Below are 19,963 nucleotides of genomic sequence, written 5' to 3'. Positions count from 1 at the left end.
ATGACAATTTCACTTCCTCCTTTCCAATTTGGATCCCTTTTATTTTTTCTTCCTGTCTCATTGCTGTGGCTGAGACCATTCCCCTAACCCCCCTCCCATCTGGCAACCAACAAAATGTTCTCTGTATCTATGAGAATGTTTCTGTTCTACCTGTTCATTTTGTTTGTAGATTCCATTGTCAATAGATATGTATTCATTGCCATTTTGTTTATTCATATATTTTATCTTTTTCTTCAAAAAGACCCTTCATCACCCTGGCCGGTTTGGCTCAGCGGTTAGAGCGTCGGCCTGTGGTCCAGAGAGACCGGGGTTTGGTTCCCACTAAGGGCATATACCTCGGTTGCAGTTTGTCCCCAGCCCTGGTCGGTCGTGCAGGTGGCAGCCACTCGATGTTTTCCTTTCACATCGATGTTTCTCTCCCTCTCTCTGTTCCTCTCTCTCCCTCTCACTCTACCTGAACAAAAAATGGAAAAATGTCCATTTTTGTGAGGATAAAAAAAATAAAAATAAATTTAAAAAAGACCCTTCATCATTTCATATAATAAGGTTTGGTGGTGATGAACTCATTTAACTTTTTCTTGTCTGGGAAAGTCTTTATATGGCCATCGATTCTAAATGACAGCTTTGCAGGATAGAGTAATCTTGGTTGTAGGTTCTTGCTTTTCATCACTCTGAATATTTCTTGCCACTCCCTTCTGGCCTGCAAAGTTTCTTTTGAGAAATCAGCTGACAGCCTTATGGGAACTCCCTTGTAGGTAACTAGCTGCCTTTCTCTTGCTGCTTTTAAGATTCTCTCTCTGTCTTGAACCCATTGCATTTTGATGATGATGTGTCTTGGTGTGGGCCTCTTGGGGTTCATCTTGTTTGGGACTCTCTGTGCTTCCTGGACTTGTATGTCTCTTTCCTTCACCAAGTTAGGAAAGTTTTCTGCCATTATTGTTTCAAACAGGTTTTCGATTTCTTGTTCTCGCTCTTCTCCTTCTGGCACCCCCAAGATGTGAATGTTGGTATGCTTGAAGTTGTCCCAGAGGCTCCTTACACTACCCTCATTTCTTTTGGATTCCTTTTTCTTTTTGCTGTTCTGATTGGGCGTTTTTTGCTTCCTTGGATTTACGTACTCGACTATTGAATCTGTGTAAATTATTCTTTATTTCAGTTAAAGCCTCCTTCATTTCTAACTGTGCATCAATCATTTCTGACTGGTCCTTTTTTATGCTCTTGAGGCCCTCACCAAGTTCACTGAGGTTCTCACTAAGTTCATTGAGCATCCTTATAAGCAGTGTTTTGAACTCAGCATCTGTTAGGTTGCTTATCTCCATTTCGCTTAGTTCTTTTCTTGGGGTTTTGTTCTGTTCTTTCATTTGGGACCTGTTTCTTTGTCTCCTCATTTTGGCTGCCTCCCTGTGTTTGTTTCTGTGTATTACTTAACGAGAGGTATGGGGCTAGCTGAGACCAGATGCTGCTCGTTTGAAAAAATTTAGGAAAAACCTGAGGCAGGATCCTAGACAGGCCAATCCTATGGTTAAGCAAGTGGCAACAGCTTGGGGGAGCTTTAAAGTTGTGTGGGGCGGGGCGGGGCCTCAGGGAGTCAGCAGGGCAGAGCTACCAGTGTGAGCCAGGTTGCTGGAGTCCCAGATGTGGCTTCTGTCTGCCGCCCCAGGGAAGGGCTCACCAAAGGAGCAAAGGCCTCTTACAGCACGTTTGTCCCGGAGAAAGCCCCCTCTCCAGCCCTCGCTCCAGTGCCAAACAGCTCAGTACTTCCCTGTATGTCTCTGGTGCCCCTCGAGCTGCCTCCCCTCTAAGCTTAGAGGGAGTGAGTCTGATAAGTTCGTGTGCGGGCCCTTTAAGGAGCTGCCTGGGGCTCCAGCCACTTCAGCCTCCCTGAGCCTCAGTTCCAGTTGGCTTTTCCAGCCAGAAGTTATGGGGATTCTCTTCCTGGCACTGGAACCCTGAGCGGGGCACCTGGTGTGGGACGGGGACCCCTCATTGCTCTGGAAGGACCTTCCCAGCCGAGGTGTCCTCCTGATTTTTATCCGCGACCAGCCCGTCTCACCGTCTCACGGTTTTGAATGATGGTTGTTTTTTAGTTTAGTTGTAACTTGGATGTGGTTGTGGGAGGACGTGATACTGCGTTTACCTATGCCGCCATCTTGACCAGAAGTCCCCGAGGTGAATAATTGTTTTGATGTATTGGTGGATCCGATTTGCTACTATTTTGTTCAGGATTTTGGCATCTATGTTCATCAGGGATATTGGACTGTAGTTTCTTTCTTTGTAGTGTCTTTTTCTGGTTTTGGAATTAGAATTATGCTGGCCTCATAAAACGAGTTTGGAAGTCTTCCTTCTTGTTGAATTTTTTGAAATAGTTTGAGGAGAATGGGTGTTAGTTCTTTTTTGAATGTTCGGTAAAACTTCCCTGTGAAGCCATCCAGGCCTGGGCTTTTGTTTGCTGGGAGAGTCTTGATTAGCTCTTCAATTTCCTTAGTTGTTATTGGTCTGTTGAAGTTTTCTATCTCTTCCCGCTCCAGTTTTGGGAGACTGTGTGTTTCTAGAAATTTGTCCATTTTGCTTAGATTGTTGAATTTGTTGCCATATAGTTAGTTGTTCATGGTAGTTGTTAACGATCCTTTGTATTTCTGTGGTGTCAGTTGTTACTTCTCTTTCATTTCTGATTTTGTGTATTTGGGTTGTCTCTCTTTGTTTCTTGGTGAGTCTAGCTAAGGGTCCATCAATCTTGTTTATCTTTTCGAAAAATCAGCTCTTTGTTTCATTGATCCTTTGAATTGTTTTTTTTGGTCTCTATGTCATTTATTTCTGCTCTAATCTTTACTATTTCCTTCCTTCTACTTGCTCTGAGGTTTTCTTTTTGTTTGCTTTCTAATTCTTTAAGTTGTGCGGTTAGACAGTCAATTAGAAATTTTTCTTGTTTCTTGAGGTAGGCCTGTAGTGCTATGAACTTCCCTCTCAGAACTGCTTTTGCTGCATCCCATAGATTTTGTGTTGTGTGTTCATTTTCATTGGTTTCCAGGAAGCTTTTAATTTTTTCCTTGATCTCCTCAGTAACCTATTCATTGTTTAATAACATGCTCTTTAGCTTCCATGTGTTCAAATGTCTTTGCATGTTCTTGTTGCAATTGATTTCTAGTTTCATGCCATTGTGATCTGAGAAGATGCTTGATATGATTTCAATCTTCTTGAACTTGTAGAGATTTAGTTTGTGTCCTGCCATGTGCACTTGAGAACAATGTAAATTCTGTAGTTTTGGGGTGTAATTCTCTGTAGATATCTATTAAATCCATTTGGTCTAGTGCTTCATTTAGAGTCTCTGTTTCCTTGCTAATTTCTTGTCTAGAGGATCTATCCAGTGGTGTCAGCAGGGTGTTGAAGTCCCCTGCTATGATCGTATTACTGTTTATTTCTCCTTTGAAGTCCTCCAGAAGATTTTTAATATATTTTGGTGCTCCTATATTGAGTGCATATATGTTTATCAAGGTTTTATCTTCCTGTTGGATAGATCCTTTCAATATTATGTAGTGGCCTTCTTTGTGTCTAGTTATGGCCTTCATTTTGAAATCTATTTTATCAGATATGAGTATTGCTACCCCAGCTTTTTTTCCTTTCCATTTGCTTGGAAGATTCTTTTCCATCCCTTCACTTTCAACCTATGTGAGTCTTTTGTTGTGAGGTGGGTCTCTTGTAAACAACATATAGGTGAGTCATGCTTTCTTTTCCAATCAGCTACTCTGTGTCTTTTTATCAGAGCATTCAGTCCATTTACATTTAAGGTGATTATTGATGTGTACTTATTTATTGCCATTTTTGTTTGGTGTGGTTATATTTTTCTTCCTATTTCTTCTACTAATTACAGCAGTCCTTTTAACATTTCTTGCAGTGCTGGTTTGGTGGTAATGTATTCCTTTAGCCTTTTTTTTTGTCTGGGAAGCTCTTTATTTGACCTTTTTTGAATGACAGTCTTGCTGGGTAGAGTAGTCTTGGATTCAGATCCTTGTTTTTCATGACCTTGATTACTTCATGCCATTCTTTTCTGGCCTGTAGTGTTTCTTTTGAGAAGTCAGCTGAGAGCCTTATGGGGGTTCCTTTGTAGGTAACCTGTTGCTTATCTCTTGCTGCTTTTAGGATTCTCTCTTTGTATTTAATTTTTGGCATTTTAATTATTATGTGTCTTGGTGTGGGCCTGTTTGGGTTCTTCTTACTTGGAGCTCTCTGTGCTTCTTGAACTTGAATGATTTCTTTCTTCACCTAATTAGGGAAGTTTTCTGTCACTATTTCTTTTAATATATTCTCTAACCCTTGCTCATTTTCTTCTTCTTTGGGGAGTCCTATGATGCGAACATTATTACATTTCCAGTTGTCCCACAATTCTCTTAAGCTGTCTTCCTGTTTTGTAATAGTTACTTTTGGTTTTCTGCTTGGTTGATTTTTTCTACCCTGTCTTCTAATTCACTGATCCAGTCCTCAGCTTCCTCTACTCTGTTGTTTAGACCTTCCAATGTGTTCTTTATTTGTGATATGTCATTCTTGATTTCTTCTTGGTGGTTTTTAATTTCCATTTGGTTGATTTTCAACATCTCTATGTCTTTACTCATGCTGTTGAGCTTCCTCAAGATCATGGCTCTGAATTCTAGCTCTGTTAACTTGCTTAACTGCTCCACATTTATCTCATCTTCAGTAGAGGTCTCCTGTTCTTTCATTTGGCATTTGTTTCTTCGTTTCACCAGTTTGGCTATCTCAGTGGGCTTTGGAGCCTGCCAAATTTTCCCTGTGGGTGTTGGTGTTCTGCTGTTTGTGGCTCCCTCTCCTGGGTTTGGATGAGCGAGGGAGGACCCACGTTAAACACCACTGTCAAGTCTTACTTTCCTGGTTAAAGTTGCTAGCCCAGGAATGGTTCAGTTATCCTCTAGATTTTTGCCTGGAGGCTATCAGTAGCAGTTACATGAAGAGCCTTGGGTTCTCAGTTGAATGAAAAACTCCCTCAGGTGCTCAGCATAAGGGGATTTCCTGAGGGTGGGGCAGATGCTGGTTGTTAATGGGCCTCAATTTGCATTTCAATGGCTCACAGGGTTGGGTTGAATCTCCAAGGGAGGAGCCACTGCCTCTCCCCAGAGCCCTGGGAAGGAGTAAGATGGCCACTGTCTTGTGCGGCTGCAACTCAGCAAAAGCTCTGAGCGCCCTCCAAATCCCAAGTGTCCCCACACAGTTCCAGCCCAGTCTGCCCTCCCTCTGCCAGAGCCCCAGGTGAGTGGCTGTGGCTATTTTAGCGTCTGTCCCGGCTCTGCCCTGTGGAGCTGCTTGGGTGTGTAACCCGAGGGTGCTGCTCACAGCTAAGGCTGCTGCTGTCTGTGGGCTCCCAGCCTGCCTCTCGCGCCTCCGCAGTCCTACCACCTCCAAGCTGCTTTTCTGTTGCTTTTTCCTGACGATTTGTCTTTATTGTAGTTGTAATTCCAGTTTGGTCCTGGAGACGGTCTGTGTAGCTTCCATTCCCTCTGCCGCCACTTTGTTTTCTACAAGCTTGTGATTTTAAATACCTTTCTCATTTTAATATGAACACTTTCACACTAAGAGCAAACATGAAAGGACTGTACTCTGAACACTTGTGTAGTGGTTTCATAGTGTTCCCCTAAAATTCATATCCACTCGGAACCCCAGAATGTGACCTTGTTTGGACTAGGGTCTTTGCAGATGTAATTAGCTAAGGAGCTCAAGATAAAATCATTCTGGATTTCGGGTGACCCCTAAATCTAATGACTGGTGTTCCTATGAAAAGACACTAGGACACACAGAGACACACAGGTGAGGTGGAGACGAAGGCAGAGACTGGAGTTTTGCTGCCACAGTACTTTTATATATATATATTTCACCTTGAAGAGGCCCTGACTCTTCCCTTTTCAGTTCCCTATGGGACAGGTGCATGGGTTTCTGCAGAATTGTGCAATCCCGTCTTAAGCAGAACAAGCATAGCGCTCATTGTGTGGCATGGTGGCCAAGGTGGTGTGGGCCCACAGGGGAACCTCCCACGGTTAAGGCAGTGGCCGTGGAGTCGCGCTCCCCACCTCTGTGACGGAAGGGACACCTGCCCTCATCGCTCTGAGGAGCTGGGAGGAGAACATCCCAGTCAAGAGCTGCAGTGGAGGTGGACAATGGCACAGAGATCTGGGACAGACATCGCTTGTTTGTTTTTTTCTCTGAAGTTATTTTGTTTGAAGAAGAAAAGCTTGTCCAATCCTATTTTGTTTAGGCAAATTCCAAAAGTCATGAGATGAGCCTTCAGTAAAATTGTCAGTTAAATGCCTTTTATTTACAGCTTTCCACGCCCCCCCCCACCCCCTCCCCAACTTCCAAGGTTCACACCCTCTCCACCTCTGCCCCTGAGGAAACTCCCAGCCAGAAGCTGATTCTCTCTGAGGTGTCAATGACTGTCCTCAGCAAAGGAAATGTTGATGGCAAGGAAACAAAACCCACTCAGACGAGATTAAGTAAAGACAGACAGACGTAAATAAGTGTGAGGAAACCTCCAAGATATCCAAAGATAAGGCACACAAGCCGCACACTGACAAACTGGAAGGGAAACCGAAACGGTTTTGGGCAGCTCGCACCGGAAGCGTGACCACACTCAGCTGCTCTTCTCTGTACTTCTCTCAAGTCCCCCCCCCCCCCCCAGCTTTACTGTCGCAGGACCTGAGTGTCTGACCCTTCAGTTAGGGTCCTGCCGTCATCCAACAAGTCGCACCTGGTCACTCCAAGGCTCTTCCTGGGCTGAGACGGGCCGGTCAGCAGCGAGGTGGAGGGCCCGGAGGAAATGATCCCTTCCAGCCATCTGCAGGGCAGGGAGGCTGGGACAGAAATGCCAGGCACCCACTCTCAACAGCTGTCGGCATTACCTGTTGCCTTCCTATATTGTGGCTGTTGTATCTGGACGTATCCTAGAAATTAATGGAAAAATGATACATAGACTTGTCATTTCATAAATGCTAGAGAAACCACCCCCTTCAGGTATGGGATGAACTGTTGCTTTTATTTTACTGTTTTACTTTTTATTTTTTTTCTCCCCTTGATCTGTAATCCAGCTGTCGGACTCTCAAATCCTCTCGATGATCTGTTTGGAAGATTTTTCTGACTCTGACACTTGATACTCTTTCTTGAACCCAATTTTTAATTTGTCTTCTAAATCCATAAGCCTCCAGCCATAGAGGTTTCGCTGACAATAAGCCAGTGCCCGTCCACCGATCTCCATTGCAGAAGGGCCCCGTGTGCTGGGCTGTCCAGCTGGTTCTGCCACGAGGCGCAGAGCAGTATTGTAAGCCAGCCAGTCAATGGGAACCTTGACATTGTTCTGTGAGGGGTACAGAGAGCCTCTGAGCACCAATAACTTGGGAGGCTTTCTAGGTAGATGTCATCCTGACTGTACTCAGGTGCTGCACTTCGGGGACCACATTTCTGACCCATTTGTACGTTGGTGCAGATGCAACGGTGCACTTTCCGTAGCGTCTGCCCGCAAGGGCTTCCGCGTCCCGGCTCAGGATGGAAGACAACGGAAGACACCTGGACTCTAGGGAAGTACTTTCCTCCAAAGTATCGTTTTAGAGAAGTTGACACTGAGCCTTCTTTCTGACAATCACTAGAAAGAAGAATCGGTCACTGAGCCCACCCAATTCCACTCAGGGTAATACAGTCTGATGCTCAAAACCTGTGAGCGTCCTTGTCTTCTGGGCCCACTCTCACAATTTGGAAAACATGAGTGTTACACATCGATTAGGATCTCTGGCCCAGAGAAATTTCCAGTCTGGTGATCTTACTCTTGAACAGTGGAGAGACCATCAGAGCGACATGATGACCTGTCGGTCTTGAGTGGGAGTGCAGCTGACAGAATGGAGGCAGTGAGGACCCGGAGCTCAGCACGGGGGACAGGTGTGTCCTGGTCCACTCTCAGCCCTGGTCTGGGCCATGTGTCCTCGTTTATACAAATGGAGGGTTTGGGCTTCAGCATTCTATTCTTATGATTCTATGAGTGGCTCGTCTGCCCTTAAATTCGAGTGTAAACAACCTGAATCAGCCGTTACCAGATGTCACACTGTACTTTTTCTTTGTTACAAAGCAGAAATCTACCACACAGTTTATCATAAATTCAAATTTTGGACCAGGGTACGAACACAGACACTCTGTCCCTCCAGAGCGAGTGGGAGTGTGTGGCCATTATTTAGGTGATGCTAACTCAAACCGCCTAGATCCAATGGTAGCAGCAACATTTCCATCACAGTCAGTGATAAGCACAGCTGTGATGAGGGTTGTGATAACGCAGAATGAGCAATCCAGGTCATGCGGACCAGATAATCCCAAAGGACCTTAGAAAGAAAGCTGGGATAAAGAACGTTTCAGACAGTTGTACATGTGCAAGTGACCATGTTACCACCCAAAGAGGAAACTTCGTGCCAAACTTCTGCATGCACAGAAGCCCAGAGAGGGGCAAAGGCGTTCAGGCTGGGACTTCTGGAAGTCCGAAAGCTCTGGGATGATCTCTGACTAAGAGAGAGAAAGATGAGATCATCATGCTTTGATCACAGGGGGAAGGAGAGTCAAGCATCCAGAAAAACTCAAAGTTAAAAACCCTTGGTAACACTCCTAGAAATAAAAAGAACTTTTTTTTTAATCCTCACCCAAGGACATTTTTGCATTTATGTTCAGATAGAGGGGGAGGGAGAAAGGGGGAAACAGAGAGAGAGAGAGAAAGATGGAGTGGTTGTCACCCACACGACTCCAGCTGTGGCGGGGACAAACTGCAACCGAGGTACGTGCTCTTAGCGGGAGCCGAACGTGGGACTCGGGTCTGCAGGCCGACGCTCTGACCGCTGAGCCAAACAGGCAGGGCTGAAAATAACTTGTCATTGATCTTTTACTTAGGTACCAGACAGTGCCCATTGCATGGATGAGAAAATTGAGGTTTGAGAGCTGAGAACCTTGTCTGAAATCCCACAGTCTGCCTTCAAACACAAAAAAATTTTAAACCGTGGTTAAAACAACAACAGAGCGTGTAACTCACCGTCTTAGCCATGTTTGAGGATGCGGTCAGAAGTGTCAAGTCTGTTTCATCGCTGCACCGCAGACCTGGAGAACTTCTTCCTGGAAAGGAAACTGTCCCTATTGAACAAAACAGTGCTCCCTTCCCCTCTCCCCAGAGCCTGGCCACCTCCCTTCTACTTTCTGTTTCCATGGGTTTGACTACTTCAGATGCTGCAGAGACAGTGTTTGCTGTTTTGTGACTGGCTTACTTCACGTAGCATAATGTCCTCAAGGTTTGTCCATGGTGTAGCCACAGGCAGGATTTCCTTCTTTCCTGGTGAATAATGTTCCACTCATTGTAGGTATAGACCCGTCTTTGTTTATCCATTCATCTGTCAGTGAACATTTGGGTTGGCTATTGTGAATAAGGCTGCGATAAGCACGAGTATGCAAATATCTCTTTGAGATCTTGCTTCGAATTCTTTTGAATAAATAACCAGAAGTAGGATTGCTGGGTCATGTGGTAGTTCTATCTGTAATTATTTGAAGAAATCTCCATACTGATTTCCATAATGGCTGCACCAGTTTACATGCCCATCAGCAGTGCACAAGATTTCCAGTGTCTTCACCAACACTCGTTGTTTTCTGGTTTGCTTTTTTTTAATGTTTTGTGTGAGGTGATATCTTGTGGTTTTGCTTTGCATTTCTCTAACAATTAGTGATATTGAGCCTCTTTCCATGTGCTTGTTGGCTATTTATAGATCTTCTTTAGAGAAATAGCTATTCATGTATTTTGCCCATGTTATAAAACAGGTTACTTGTTTTTGTTGTTGAGTTGTGGGATTTCTTTACATATTATGGATATTAAATGCATCAGACAATGACTTGCAAATGTTTTCTCACATTCTGTAGGGTATCTTTGCACTCTGAAGCTCTGTGTTTGTTATTGTCACCCCCATGATCTGACTTTTAACCATCATATCATGTTGCCGTACCGCGTCACACTACACAGCATATATACCCTTGGAAATTACTTTGCGGCTTTCCTAACAAAATTACTTCTTTCTGTACCGCAGGCCGACGCTCCAACCGCTGAGCCAAACCGGCCAGGGCCAAAATTACTTCTTGAATTTGAAATTCAGATTCAAAATTGCTTCTTCCTTTTGTGTTTGGAGGGTTGAGAGGAGTCAGGGGTGTGAAGAGCACATGAAGGAAGGACGGTCGTGTATTTAAAGATTTTCTCGGGTTGGGTGTTTCCCGATAACTCCCCCATTAGGTTGTGGTTGTTCATAGATCCTTATGTTAAACAACCACAACCAAATATAAATGGGTTCATATAAATGCAGATATAAATGGGTTTCTTTATCTTGTCTGGGTCAAAACTCATGTAGGACGTTCTGGGTCTGGGTCTGAGAGGCAGCACAGGGGCGTCCTGGGGGCACTGAACTGGGAACTGGGTGGAGGCCCCCCCCTTCCTGACACTTCCTGGTTTCTACCAGCACAGTAACACCCCCCACCCCAGGGTTTTCACAAGCACGAAACAAGCTGACCTGTGAAAGGGAGATCCCTAATCTGTGAAGCAGACTCAACTCCGTGACTTACCACTTATGCTCTGGGTTGTGGCGCTGACGCCTCAGCTGAAGCAAAGGCTGGTGGCTGATGAAAGCTGTGTGACAGGGCAGACGGCTTCCTTCCTCTTTCCTTGGCTCCTCTTCTAAACCCCACTGGACTCGGGCCCACTTCGGGGTGGACTTGGAGGACCAAAATGCTTCAGAACCTACACCCCGGTAGCCTGTGGCTGCTCCAACAACTGACAGTTTTAGTTTTGCTGCTGCTGGGTGAGTAGGGGTCATTCCGGGGCAGGGCGGTTTCAGCCACTGGGACCTGTGTGGTGAGCAGGCCAGAGCCCTGGGAGCAGGGGACAGATGGTAGGGGAGAGAGAACCGCGACTTCTCACCCGTCCGCTGGTCCCTGAGGTCAGAGCTCAGAGGTCCTTCCCCAGTCCCTGCACCAAACATTCATGTAGCCTGTGGGGAGACGGGGTGAGAGGAGGGCATGCACTGGGCACCGGAACGACATCCCGGGAAACGTGCCTGTATGGGCCCCGGGGAGGAGCTGGCTCACCCCAGCTCCCACCGTTACCGCTGCTCCCTGGGCTTCCCGGCCCCACACTGATCCGCCCTCTTCTCTTTCAGACCGGGGAGCTGGTGAGTCTGCTGGGCGCCACCTCGGATGTTCGGTCTTACTGCCTGTTCCACCAGGAACCAGGCCTGGGTTCAGCAAGGGCAGCTCCCCCTTTTTAGCGGGGCTGGGGGTTTGATTCTCGGTAAGACTCCTGGATCCACAAACACCCGAAGACACAAAGGGAATGAGGCTGCTGGAAGCACGTGGGTCTGTGGCTGGGTCTACGATGGACTCTGGCCAGAGCGTCCCGGGAGCTCCTTCGGAATCCTCAGTCCCTCCGAGGCTATTCATCCCCATCCCTTTCTGCTCTCTGCCCCCAGCGGATCTCCCGAAGGCTGTGCTGAGCCTGGAGCCCCCCTGGGTCAACGTCCTGCGGGGGGACACCGTGACTCTGAACTGCCAGGGGGCCCAGGGCCCTGGGGACCGCTCCACCCAGTGGTTCTTCAGCGGGACGGCCATCCCAGCCCAGGCCCAGCCCAGCTACAGCTTCCAGGCCAGCAGCAACGACAGCGGGGAATACAGGTGCCAGACGGGCCAGGCCAGCCTCAGCGACCCCGTGCATCTGGACGTGACTTCCGGTCAGTGGCGGGGCTGGGAGGCAAGCGAGGGCCTGACGTCTGCTGAGGTTTTTGGGAAAGGGGGTGGCCATTTTCTGGGAAGTATGGCTGTGAGCGGTTGGAAGTCATTTCTGCCCAGTCATTTCCCTTCTCACCGACGCCCCCGCCCCCACCTTTGCTTCTCTGTCGTGTGCCTCGGATTATATGAGGTTGGGTGGCCTCCGTCTTGATCAAGCAAGTAGGTGGCCAGGCCACCCAGGAGGGTGGAGAAGCAGAAGGAAACCTTTGTTTCAGAAAACCTCCTTGCCCTCACGGCAGTGTGGTCAGCAGCCGGTGCCTGGCACACCTGAGGAGGTCTCTCTGCCCAGGGGGCAGGAGGCTAGGGGGCCAGGAATCCAGAAGATGAGGGCAGAAGTGGGGGGAGGCTTGGACTTTGGTGCAATGACGTCATCTTTTATTCCTGAATGAGATGAGAATTAATTAGCTGGTTTAATCAAGGGAGTCACATGATCTGACTTAGGGTTACGTCTGTCTCTGCATGTTCAGTCTCATAGCTTTGCACGAAATCCTCCTACACATGAGTCATGCCCCACCCAGGTCTAAAACTGGGAGCACATTTGTACTGCAGTTGACCTCAGCCGCACCCTGAAGCGTGCACCCCGAAGATGGCTGCATGTAAGCATGCAGCGTCACTCTGCTTAAGGGTGGCTTCCAAGGTCTCCGTCTCAGAGACACCTTGGTGGAGGATCTCTCTCTGTGGATGGACCTCCCTGAAAGGGGAGTACATGGTGACTTTGGGTTCAGGGCAGCCCTCCCCAAGCTGTGCTGCTTTGGCATGGGAACTATTTTGAGCTGAAGAAGATGAAAACCTAGCGAGTTCAGGAGAAGCTCTTACTTGTCCCTTACAGAAATTAAATTAAGCCCTGGCTGATTTGGTTCAGTGGTTAGAGCATTATCCCACAGACCAGAGTCCCAGGTTTGGTTCCCCCTAAGGGCATGTGCCTCGGTTGCAGTTTGTCCCTGGCCCCAGTTGGGGTTGTGTGGGTGGTAGCCACTCGGTGTGTTTCTCTCTCATCAACGTTTCTCTCCCTCCTACTCTATCTGAAGATAAATGAAAAAAAAAAAAAAAAATTAGAGTTATCACCAGAAATAACTATTTATGGCCTACCTAGAGGGCAGGGAAAACCACTAATTACTGAACGTCCCTCATCTTCTCGTTCTGTCGCTGATTCTCTTATATCTGCGGGGCTCCCGTACACATGTGTGTAATTAAATTTGTTCACTTTTTTTCTTGTTAATCTGTCTCAGGTCTATTTTGATTACTAACCAAACAAAAGAACCTAGAAGGGTAGAAAGGGGTCCCCCCCCCCCCCGACTCAACCTTAAAACCTGCCCAGTGACATCACAGCTACCCGCCTGGTCTTTGTCCACCGCTGCCCACAAACAGCTGGTCGTGCTTCTTCTAACTTTTCCTTTAAAAATGTAAACATTGAGATGAAATAAACTTGGCTCTGAAGGGTGGTTAGAGGGAAACCTCCTGGTCCCCGCCCTTCACTGTAAAATAAGTGAAGCCGGGTGATCTCAGGGCCCAGAGGTTCAGGGTAAATGCCCGAGTCAGAAGCCTCACTTCAGATTTCCTTCAGGCTGTCTCTCAAATATACCTTGTCTTTCGTATTCAGAATATGGTTTTCCTAAATAGGTTTTCATTTAAGTAAGGTACAATCAATTCTAGTATTTATTTTCATAGTAATTAGAGCAATTCGATTTTTTCTAGTAAGGTTTTTTGTTTTGTTTTCTTTACCATTATAGATTTGCTTCGCAAAGCACCTGCATGTTGGAATCTGACTCCTCTGCGGCAGTGAAGGGAGGGGTGGCACGAGTGGGGTGTGTGTGAGCCGGGTGGGAAGGTTGATTTCACGCGTGAAACCTGTGTTCATGTTCCCCTGGTTCAGCATCGCTGGATTCAGAAGCTCACACATCTCATTGCTCTTGGGGATGGAAGGTTCCCTTCAGGGTGGGGGAGGCCGCACGGGCTCCTCCGGCTGCCCCCACACTTCCCACAGCGGGTCCAGAAGTCGCCAGGGGTCAGCAGGCCGCAGACGGAACGCCGAGTCCGCACACACGGAGGGTTTCGGGTCCTGTTCCGTGACCCCCGCCCTCCAGCACGCGCGGACCCCGCTGCCCCACCCCTGCCGCGGCGGTTCCTGCTCTTTGGGACACTTGTGAAGACCCCTTTCCTTCAGGGCCCGCGGGCTCGCAGGCAGCGCGGGTTTGGGGAGAGAGAGCCACGTGCGCCACGAGCTGGCCCAGCGCCCTGCACCTGCGGGGCTGCAGCCGCGGGCAGGGCCGCAGGGGCCTCCGCGTCCAGCCTCCAGCCGCTCCTTCTTCCTGTCTTTCAGCCTGGCTGCTGCTCCAGACCCCTGGCCTGGTGTTCCAGGAGGGGGACCCCATCGAGCTGAGGTGCCACACCTGGAGGAACTGGTCTTTCTACAAGATCACATTCTACCAGGATGGAAAGTCCAAGCAGTTTTCCCACCGGAATTCCAGCTTCTCCATCCCGCGAGCAAACGCCAATCACAGTGGCGAGTACTACTGCTCAGCATTCGTAGGGCAGTTGTTATACACATCACAGCCCGTGAGCATCACTGTCCAAGGTGGGAACCCCGGCTGCTGAAGGGGCTCAGGCCTTGGAAAGATGGGTGGTGGGGCGTGTTCTCCCGGGTGGGCCTCTGTCACATCCCCGGGAACCCGCAGAGTCCCAGCTCCACCTGATGCCGAGTGGACTTGCAGCTCGGTCTGCTCGTGCCTACGGGGTTGTAGAAATGGCGTCATTCGCTTGGAGTTTTAACTCTCAGGGGACACAGGCCACCTTGTCATCCTCTCACATCCATCTGGAGACATCACCACCCTCCCTCGTTTCCACCTCATTCAGACACACCGCTTCCTCATGCCCCTCTGTCTGTAGGATTCTGAGGTTTGTGTCTCCCTGCGGATCCTCCCAGCCTGGGCTCTGGTCTCGGCTCAGGCAGCCCTGTGGTGTGACCGTCCCTCCACGTACAGAGGGCCAGGCCTCTGTCTGTCCTCGAGAAACTGTGCCTCTGGAAATCGCGCGTGCCCTCAGGAGCATTCCAATCTGTTTCCGCCAGACCAGTGTTGGTCAGGAACATGCCCAGTCCTGGGCTCAGGAAGTGGTGAGGGGAGCGCTGTGGTCTGTGGGTTCCCTAATTCACTGTTCCCCCAAGGCTGTGCCCCAGACCCATTTATATTCAAGAATCCTGGTTGTAAAGAAAACTTTTAAACCAAGTTTCATAAGGCATTTGCCAAACCTACATGACCACAAAACCTTTTCCTCTATAACTCATCTGGTCTAATAATTAAATTGCCATGAGATAGATGAACAAGAAAATGAGCACATTTTTAAAAAAAACACCTATTTATTTTTTTGTTAATCCTCATCCGAGGATATTTTTTCATTGATTTTTTTTTTAAATCCTCACCCGAGGACATTTTTCCATTTTTTGTTCAGACAGAGCGGGAGGGAGAGAGAGGAAGAGAGAAAGAGAGAAACATCAATGTGAAGGGACACTTCAAGTGGCTGCCACCCGCACGACCCAACCAAGGCCGGGGACAAACTGCAACCGAGGTACATGCCCTTAGCAGGAACTGAACTTGGGTCTCTCTAGACTGCAGGCCGACGCTCTAACTGCTGAGCCAAACCGGCCAGGGCAAGATGAGCAAATTTAATTGCATACGTACATATGGAACCCCACAGACAAGAGAGAATCAGAGACAGACCAAGAAGATGAGGGACATAGGACATTCTGAGCTCAGGATGAGGTCAGGCGCCTGGGGCTTCAGAGGGGAAGAAGGTCATTGCTGGACAAGGAGAAGAGCAGATGTTCAGTAATTAGTAGTTTGTCCTGCCCTCCAGGTAGGTCATAAAATGGTATTCCTGGTGCTAACTCTTACTATAGGCAAGGGCCCTAATTTGAAATCTTTAACCTGTTAACCGAGCGGGACGTATTTACACCAGTTTGCGCCCGTTATATGCTGCGTAATTAAAAAGGGAATTCCCCGGTTAACAGGTTAAGGGAGAGGTAAGAGTTTCCTGTGAGCCCATAAGGTCTCGATTGCCTTCAGCTCAAAATATCCACATGCCAAAGTGGCACAGTTAGGGGAGACTGCTCTGAATTCCTTTGATGCTGTCAGTGTCCCTACAAACAGACATGTGCACCATCACCCTTTGGGAGTGCGGACAGTGCTATATTTGAGAAGGCCCAGAGGTGAAGAGGTGCTCTGCAGACTTCCCACCTGTCTGCTCCTGACCGGAGCCTTGGTCCCGGGCCCGGAGGACTTCACAAAGGGAGCACTGGGCCCTTCTTGACTGTTGATTCCAAATTTCTGCTTTAACATCTGTCCTTTCTCCATCCGTCTGCTTCTTCTAATAGGTCTGCCTGTTCCATCCGTCTCGTGGTCCTCTCTACAGTGGCCCCAAATCGCTTTCTGCCTGGTGGTGGGGCTTCTGTTCGCAGTGGACACCGGGTTGTATTTCATTGTGCGGAAAGAACTTCGAAGCTCAGTGGGGGACAAAGTCGCCTGGAGCAAGAGCCCTGAGGACATCTCACGGTATAAGCTATAGCGCCTCTTCAGGCCAGACCTCTCCCCCTCCCCCCACCCCTTTGGACAGTAACCTGGGCCTCAGGGAAGGAAGGGCCTGTAAGCGCCACAGCGGAAGCACCCCTGGCTCGCCCTCACCCACTTCCTGGAGGTCACATCACAGCCACCAGCGCCATGAGAGCTGACAGCAAATGTGTTCCCACGGATCCTAGACAGAGACTCATCAAATATAGGAAAGCTCACCCAGTCCTGCTTCCACTTTCAAAATAAGCCCAGCACTCAGACGCTTCTTCGCACTGAGTGGGCCAACCCTGTCGCAAGCGGCCACCAGCTCCCACTGGACGGCCAAGACACCCCGCCGCGTCCCCTCTCACCACCGCAGAGAGCCAGCTTTTAAAAAGCGAGTCCATCTGCCCGGCTTTGCTCAAAGCCACACAGTGGCGCCCCTCGCTCCTCAGAGTAAAAGCCGGGGCAGTTGCGTGTCCTCAGGTCCTCCTGCCTCTCCTCAGCCACTGCTGTCCCTTGCTTCCTTCGCCGCACCAGTTGTACTTCCGCCCAGGGCTTCCCCGAGGCCCTGTTTCTGGATCTCTTGCTTAGGGTGCCTCATTATGCTTCATCATGACTGCCCCCTTGTCAGTGACGTCTCCCTGACCCTTCAACAGAATTCCACTCCCCACCAGCTCCTAACCCCTCTCCTGCTCTGTTTGTCCTCAGGCTGCTTATTACCAACTGCCGTCCCAAGTTCCCCTGTGTGACGGTTTATTGTCTGGCCCTCTGGCCAGCAGAAAGTGAGCTCCAGGAGATCAGGGCCTTTGTTTTCTTACTACTCCCCACAGTCTAGCTCAGTGTCTGGCACGTGATAAAGAACTCTAACTCTTTGCAGAATGAGTACATTCTTTACTAAATCTGGAGAATTTTAAACCTAGAAAGTCCTCAGAAGTGGCGTGGTGCACTCCCTTCATTATAAAATCAAGGAAGCTGTGGTCCGAATGCTTGAAGTGACTTGTTCGAGGATATGCACGCAGTTGGTGTCACAGCCCTTTGTCTATACGGTTTGGGGTCATACCACACATTTGCTTTTTGCACTCAGCCCTAAACCTCCCCTCCCACGTCACAACATCGTCCCAGTCATTGCTTTGGTGTCTGTTCCATTTTCCAAGACGCTCAGACTGTTAGGAGACATGAATAGGTGTATTGGGATGGAACCTCTGAATTAGTAGGTGAAGCAGCGGGGGACACGGGGGTGACGCTGTGGTTCATGTCCAGGTTCAGAGGCGCTGGCTCTAGCCTAGGCCTGGAAGCCTGGGGTGGGGTTTTGCGGGCTGGGGGGAAGGTGGGGGCTCGGACAGGCAGCCCCTGAAGAGGCCAGGTCGCAGACCCCAGGCCAGGCGCCTCTCCCCCGGAGCTAGGACCCGTCCCTTTCAGGCCCTTGGCTAAAACGCCCCTACGGCACACCCGGCCTGGGGGGCCTAGATGCTGAGAGTGAAGGAAGTTAAAGCTGCCGCTTTGCAAAAGGGTGCGGGTGGACGGAGAAGGTCCGGGCGCGGCCGAGCTTGGGTCCTGACACCCCTTCCCAGGGCCCCCAGCTTTCCGAGGAGAAAAGAGCCGCCTTCGGAGCAAGGGTGCTTAGCTTCTCTTTAGAAAGAGTCGTAGTTTCCTTCGAATCGGGCCAATGACAACGGTGACATCAAAGTCGACCGAAGCCCCCTAAAACGCTTGGGAGGCCAACCATGCGCCTGGGCTGGAGACCCGGGTGCGCGCCGCGGCTCGGGGTTCGCCCCCTGGGCTTCTCTCCCCAGTCTGGGCCCGGGCGTCTCCGAGAGTCCTTTGGCTTTTCAGGGGACGCCAAGCAGAGACCCCAGAATTCAAACGGGACCTTCCGGGTTCAGGGCAGGCTGCTGGGACCCCGTGGCTTTGTGGCTGCGGGCCGGCAGGGGCCACGCCGCCCAGCGCTCGGCGGCACCAGGGCAGGTCACCGAGCCCCTGGGGTGCTCCGCCTCTGCTGCCTTCTCTCCTCGAGGCCGCGCCGGGTCCCTGACCCTCCAAAAGCGACCCTCTTCGGGGAGGCAGCAGCTCCAGCCGTCAGCTAATTGGTTTCGTCGATCTCAGCGTTAAAAGTGGGAAAGGGGAACAAAAACCCAAGCGCGCCCAAAACGACGGTTGCATTGGCCGGGAATCGAACCCGGGCCTCCCGCGTGGCAGGCGAGAATTCTACCACTGAACCACCAATGCGCACGGGGCGCGTCTCCGCCGCGCGGCCCTTCACTCCGCCTCGGCCTCCGGTTCCGCCGGGGAGGGCCCGGCCCTCTGGGCCGCCGCTTAGAACAGGGCCCGTCTGTCCCGGGACCACGCGGCACCCAGGTTAGCCCTGGCCGGGCTCGGTTCTGCTAGTTCGGTTCTGCTAGGGGCACGTGCCGAACCAATAAAACCCAAACAGAGCGATTCCGTCTTGGCGTGACCCACGGCCTCTGCCGCCGGCCTGGGCCAGCTGTCGGGCTCGTCGGCCTTTGTTCAGGGTGAGATCCAACCTCGCTGACAGTGTCGTGTCTCCTACGAGTGCCCACCCCGTCTTCAGCTCACACGTCGTCATTTAACTTCTTTAGCCTTTGTTCCGAGCACGGCGTCTGGCGGGGTCAGTGGTCAAGCGACGCCGAGTAAAGGGGGCGGTGAAAAGCGGGGGCAGGCCTCCCCGTCCTAGCTCAGCGCCGACCTGCGCAGAGACGGCGAGCGAGCCCCGTGCGGACCGCACTCGCTGCGCAGGCGGACGCCGGGGTCTCCCGGTGCGCCCCCAGGTCCGAGGTCTGCGTTCCCAACGCGCGCCACGAGCCAGCGCACCGCGATCTGACTCGAGCTCGGAGAAGTCAAAGCATTTCCCAGGCTCAGGGTCCAGTAAACAGCGGGGTGCAGTTGGGCGGACCTCACCCATCAGCCCAAAGGTCCTTCCCGCCTCACACTGAGGGGCCTCACACACTCCACCTCTTCGGCTTGACCGTTCCTTCTGTTCCCCGAAGGACAGCAGGGTTTCTCCGCAACCAGCTTCCCAAGTCAGAAACTGGCTGCGTTGCGATCTTCACGAACAAGGAATCGAAACAGGCAACTTCATGACTTTATCTTTCCTCTCTGAGTCCACCCAACCCCACTCGGCCTGGTGAGCCCTTTTTCTGGTTCTGGTGACTCGGCAAACCGGCGGAGTTGGGGTTGATAGTGGGAGGGGGTCGGGCGGGGAATCTGAGGCTTGGACACCGCGGCCCGGGCACTGGAAAGTCTCAGGCCAATGACAGCAAAGCGAGGAATCAGGGTTGAGGCCTTCTGTGTATCAGAGAAGTCGTTGCCATGGACCTGCCCTAGGGGCTTGGCCCATAAAAAAGGCTTCATGCATCACTGTCGAATGAAGGAACGGATAAACAGACCCTGAGAAGCTGGATAAACAGACCCTGAGAAGCTGGAGTCAAAGGGAGAAGGGGGAAAAAAAAAAAAGTACACCTTGTCAGGAGTGGGATTCGAACCCACGCCTCCAGGGGAGACTGCGACCTGAACGCAGCGCCTTAGACCGCTCGGCCATCCTGACGCTCGAGCTTCGTTCTTTCCAT

General features: G+C 50.2%; 1 protein-coding gene and 2 non-coding genes across 4 annotated transcripts; 1 reads left to right on the top strand and 2 right to left on the bottom strand.

The window, feature by feature from the left end:
- The first annotated feature begins 10,453 nt into the window (after window positions 1–10,453).
- On the top strand, window positions 10,454–17,469 carry LOC118637096 (low affinity immunoglobulin gamma Fc region receptor III-like). Of its 2 annotated transcripts, none has more exons than XM_036272228.1 (5): window positions 10,454–10,853; window positions 11,211–11,222; window positions 11,520–11,777; window positions 14,156–14,410; window positions 16,205–17,466. In XM_036272228.1, the coding sequence occupies exons 1-5, from the start codon at window positions 10,781–10,783 to the stop codon at window positions 16,393–16,395; spliced, it is 789 nt and encodes a 262-aa protein (XP_036128121.1). In that variant the 5' UTR covers window positions 10,454–10,780; the 3' UTR covers window positions 16,396–17,466. The 2 variants fall into 2 exon arrangements, with proteins under 2 accessions (XP_036128121.1, XP_036128120.1); XM_036272227.1 differs by having other exon boundaries at window positions 10,743–10,853; window positions 11,211–11,341; window positions 16,205–17,469.
- Window positions 17,470–18,534: 1,065 nt separating this feature from the next.
- Window positions 18,535–18,605, bottom strand: TRNAG-GCC. Its single transcript has one exon. It is a non-coding gene; the product is annotated as a tRNA-Gly (tRNA).
- A 1,253-nt stretch (window positions 18,606–19,858) lies between these two features.
- Window positions 19,859–19,941, bottom strand: TRNAL-CAG. Its single transcript has one exon. It is a non-coding gene; the product is annotated as a tRNA-Leu (tRNA).
- Window positions 19,942–19,963: the final 22 nt, after the last annotated feature.

The sequence above is a fragment of the Molossus molossus genome, unplaced genomic scaffold, assembly GCF_014108415.1.
Source record: "Molossus molossus isolate mMolMol1 unplaced genomic scaffold, mMolMol1.p scaffold_m16_p_20, whole genome shotgun sequence".
In the NCBI taxonomy this organism is placed as follows: Eukaryota; Metazoa; Chordata; class Mammalia; order Chiroptera; family Molossidae; genus Molossus; species Molossus molossus.
This window is presented reverse-complemented; position numbering and strand designations above follow the sequence as displayed.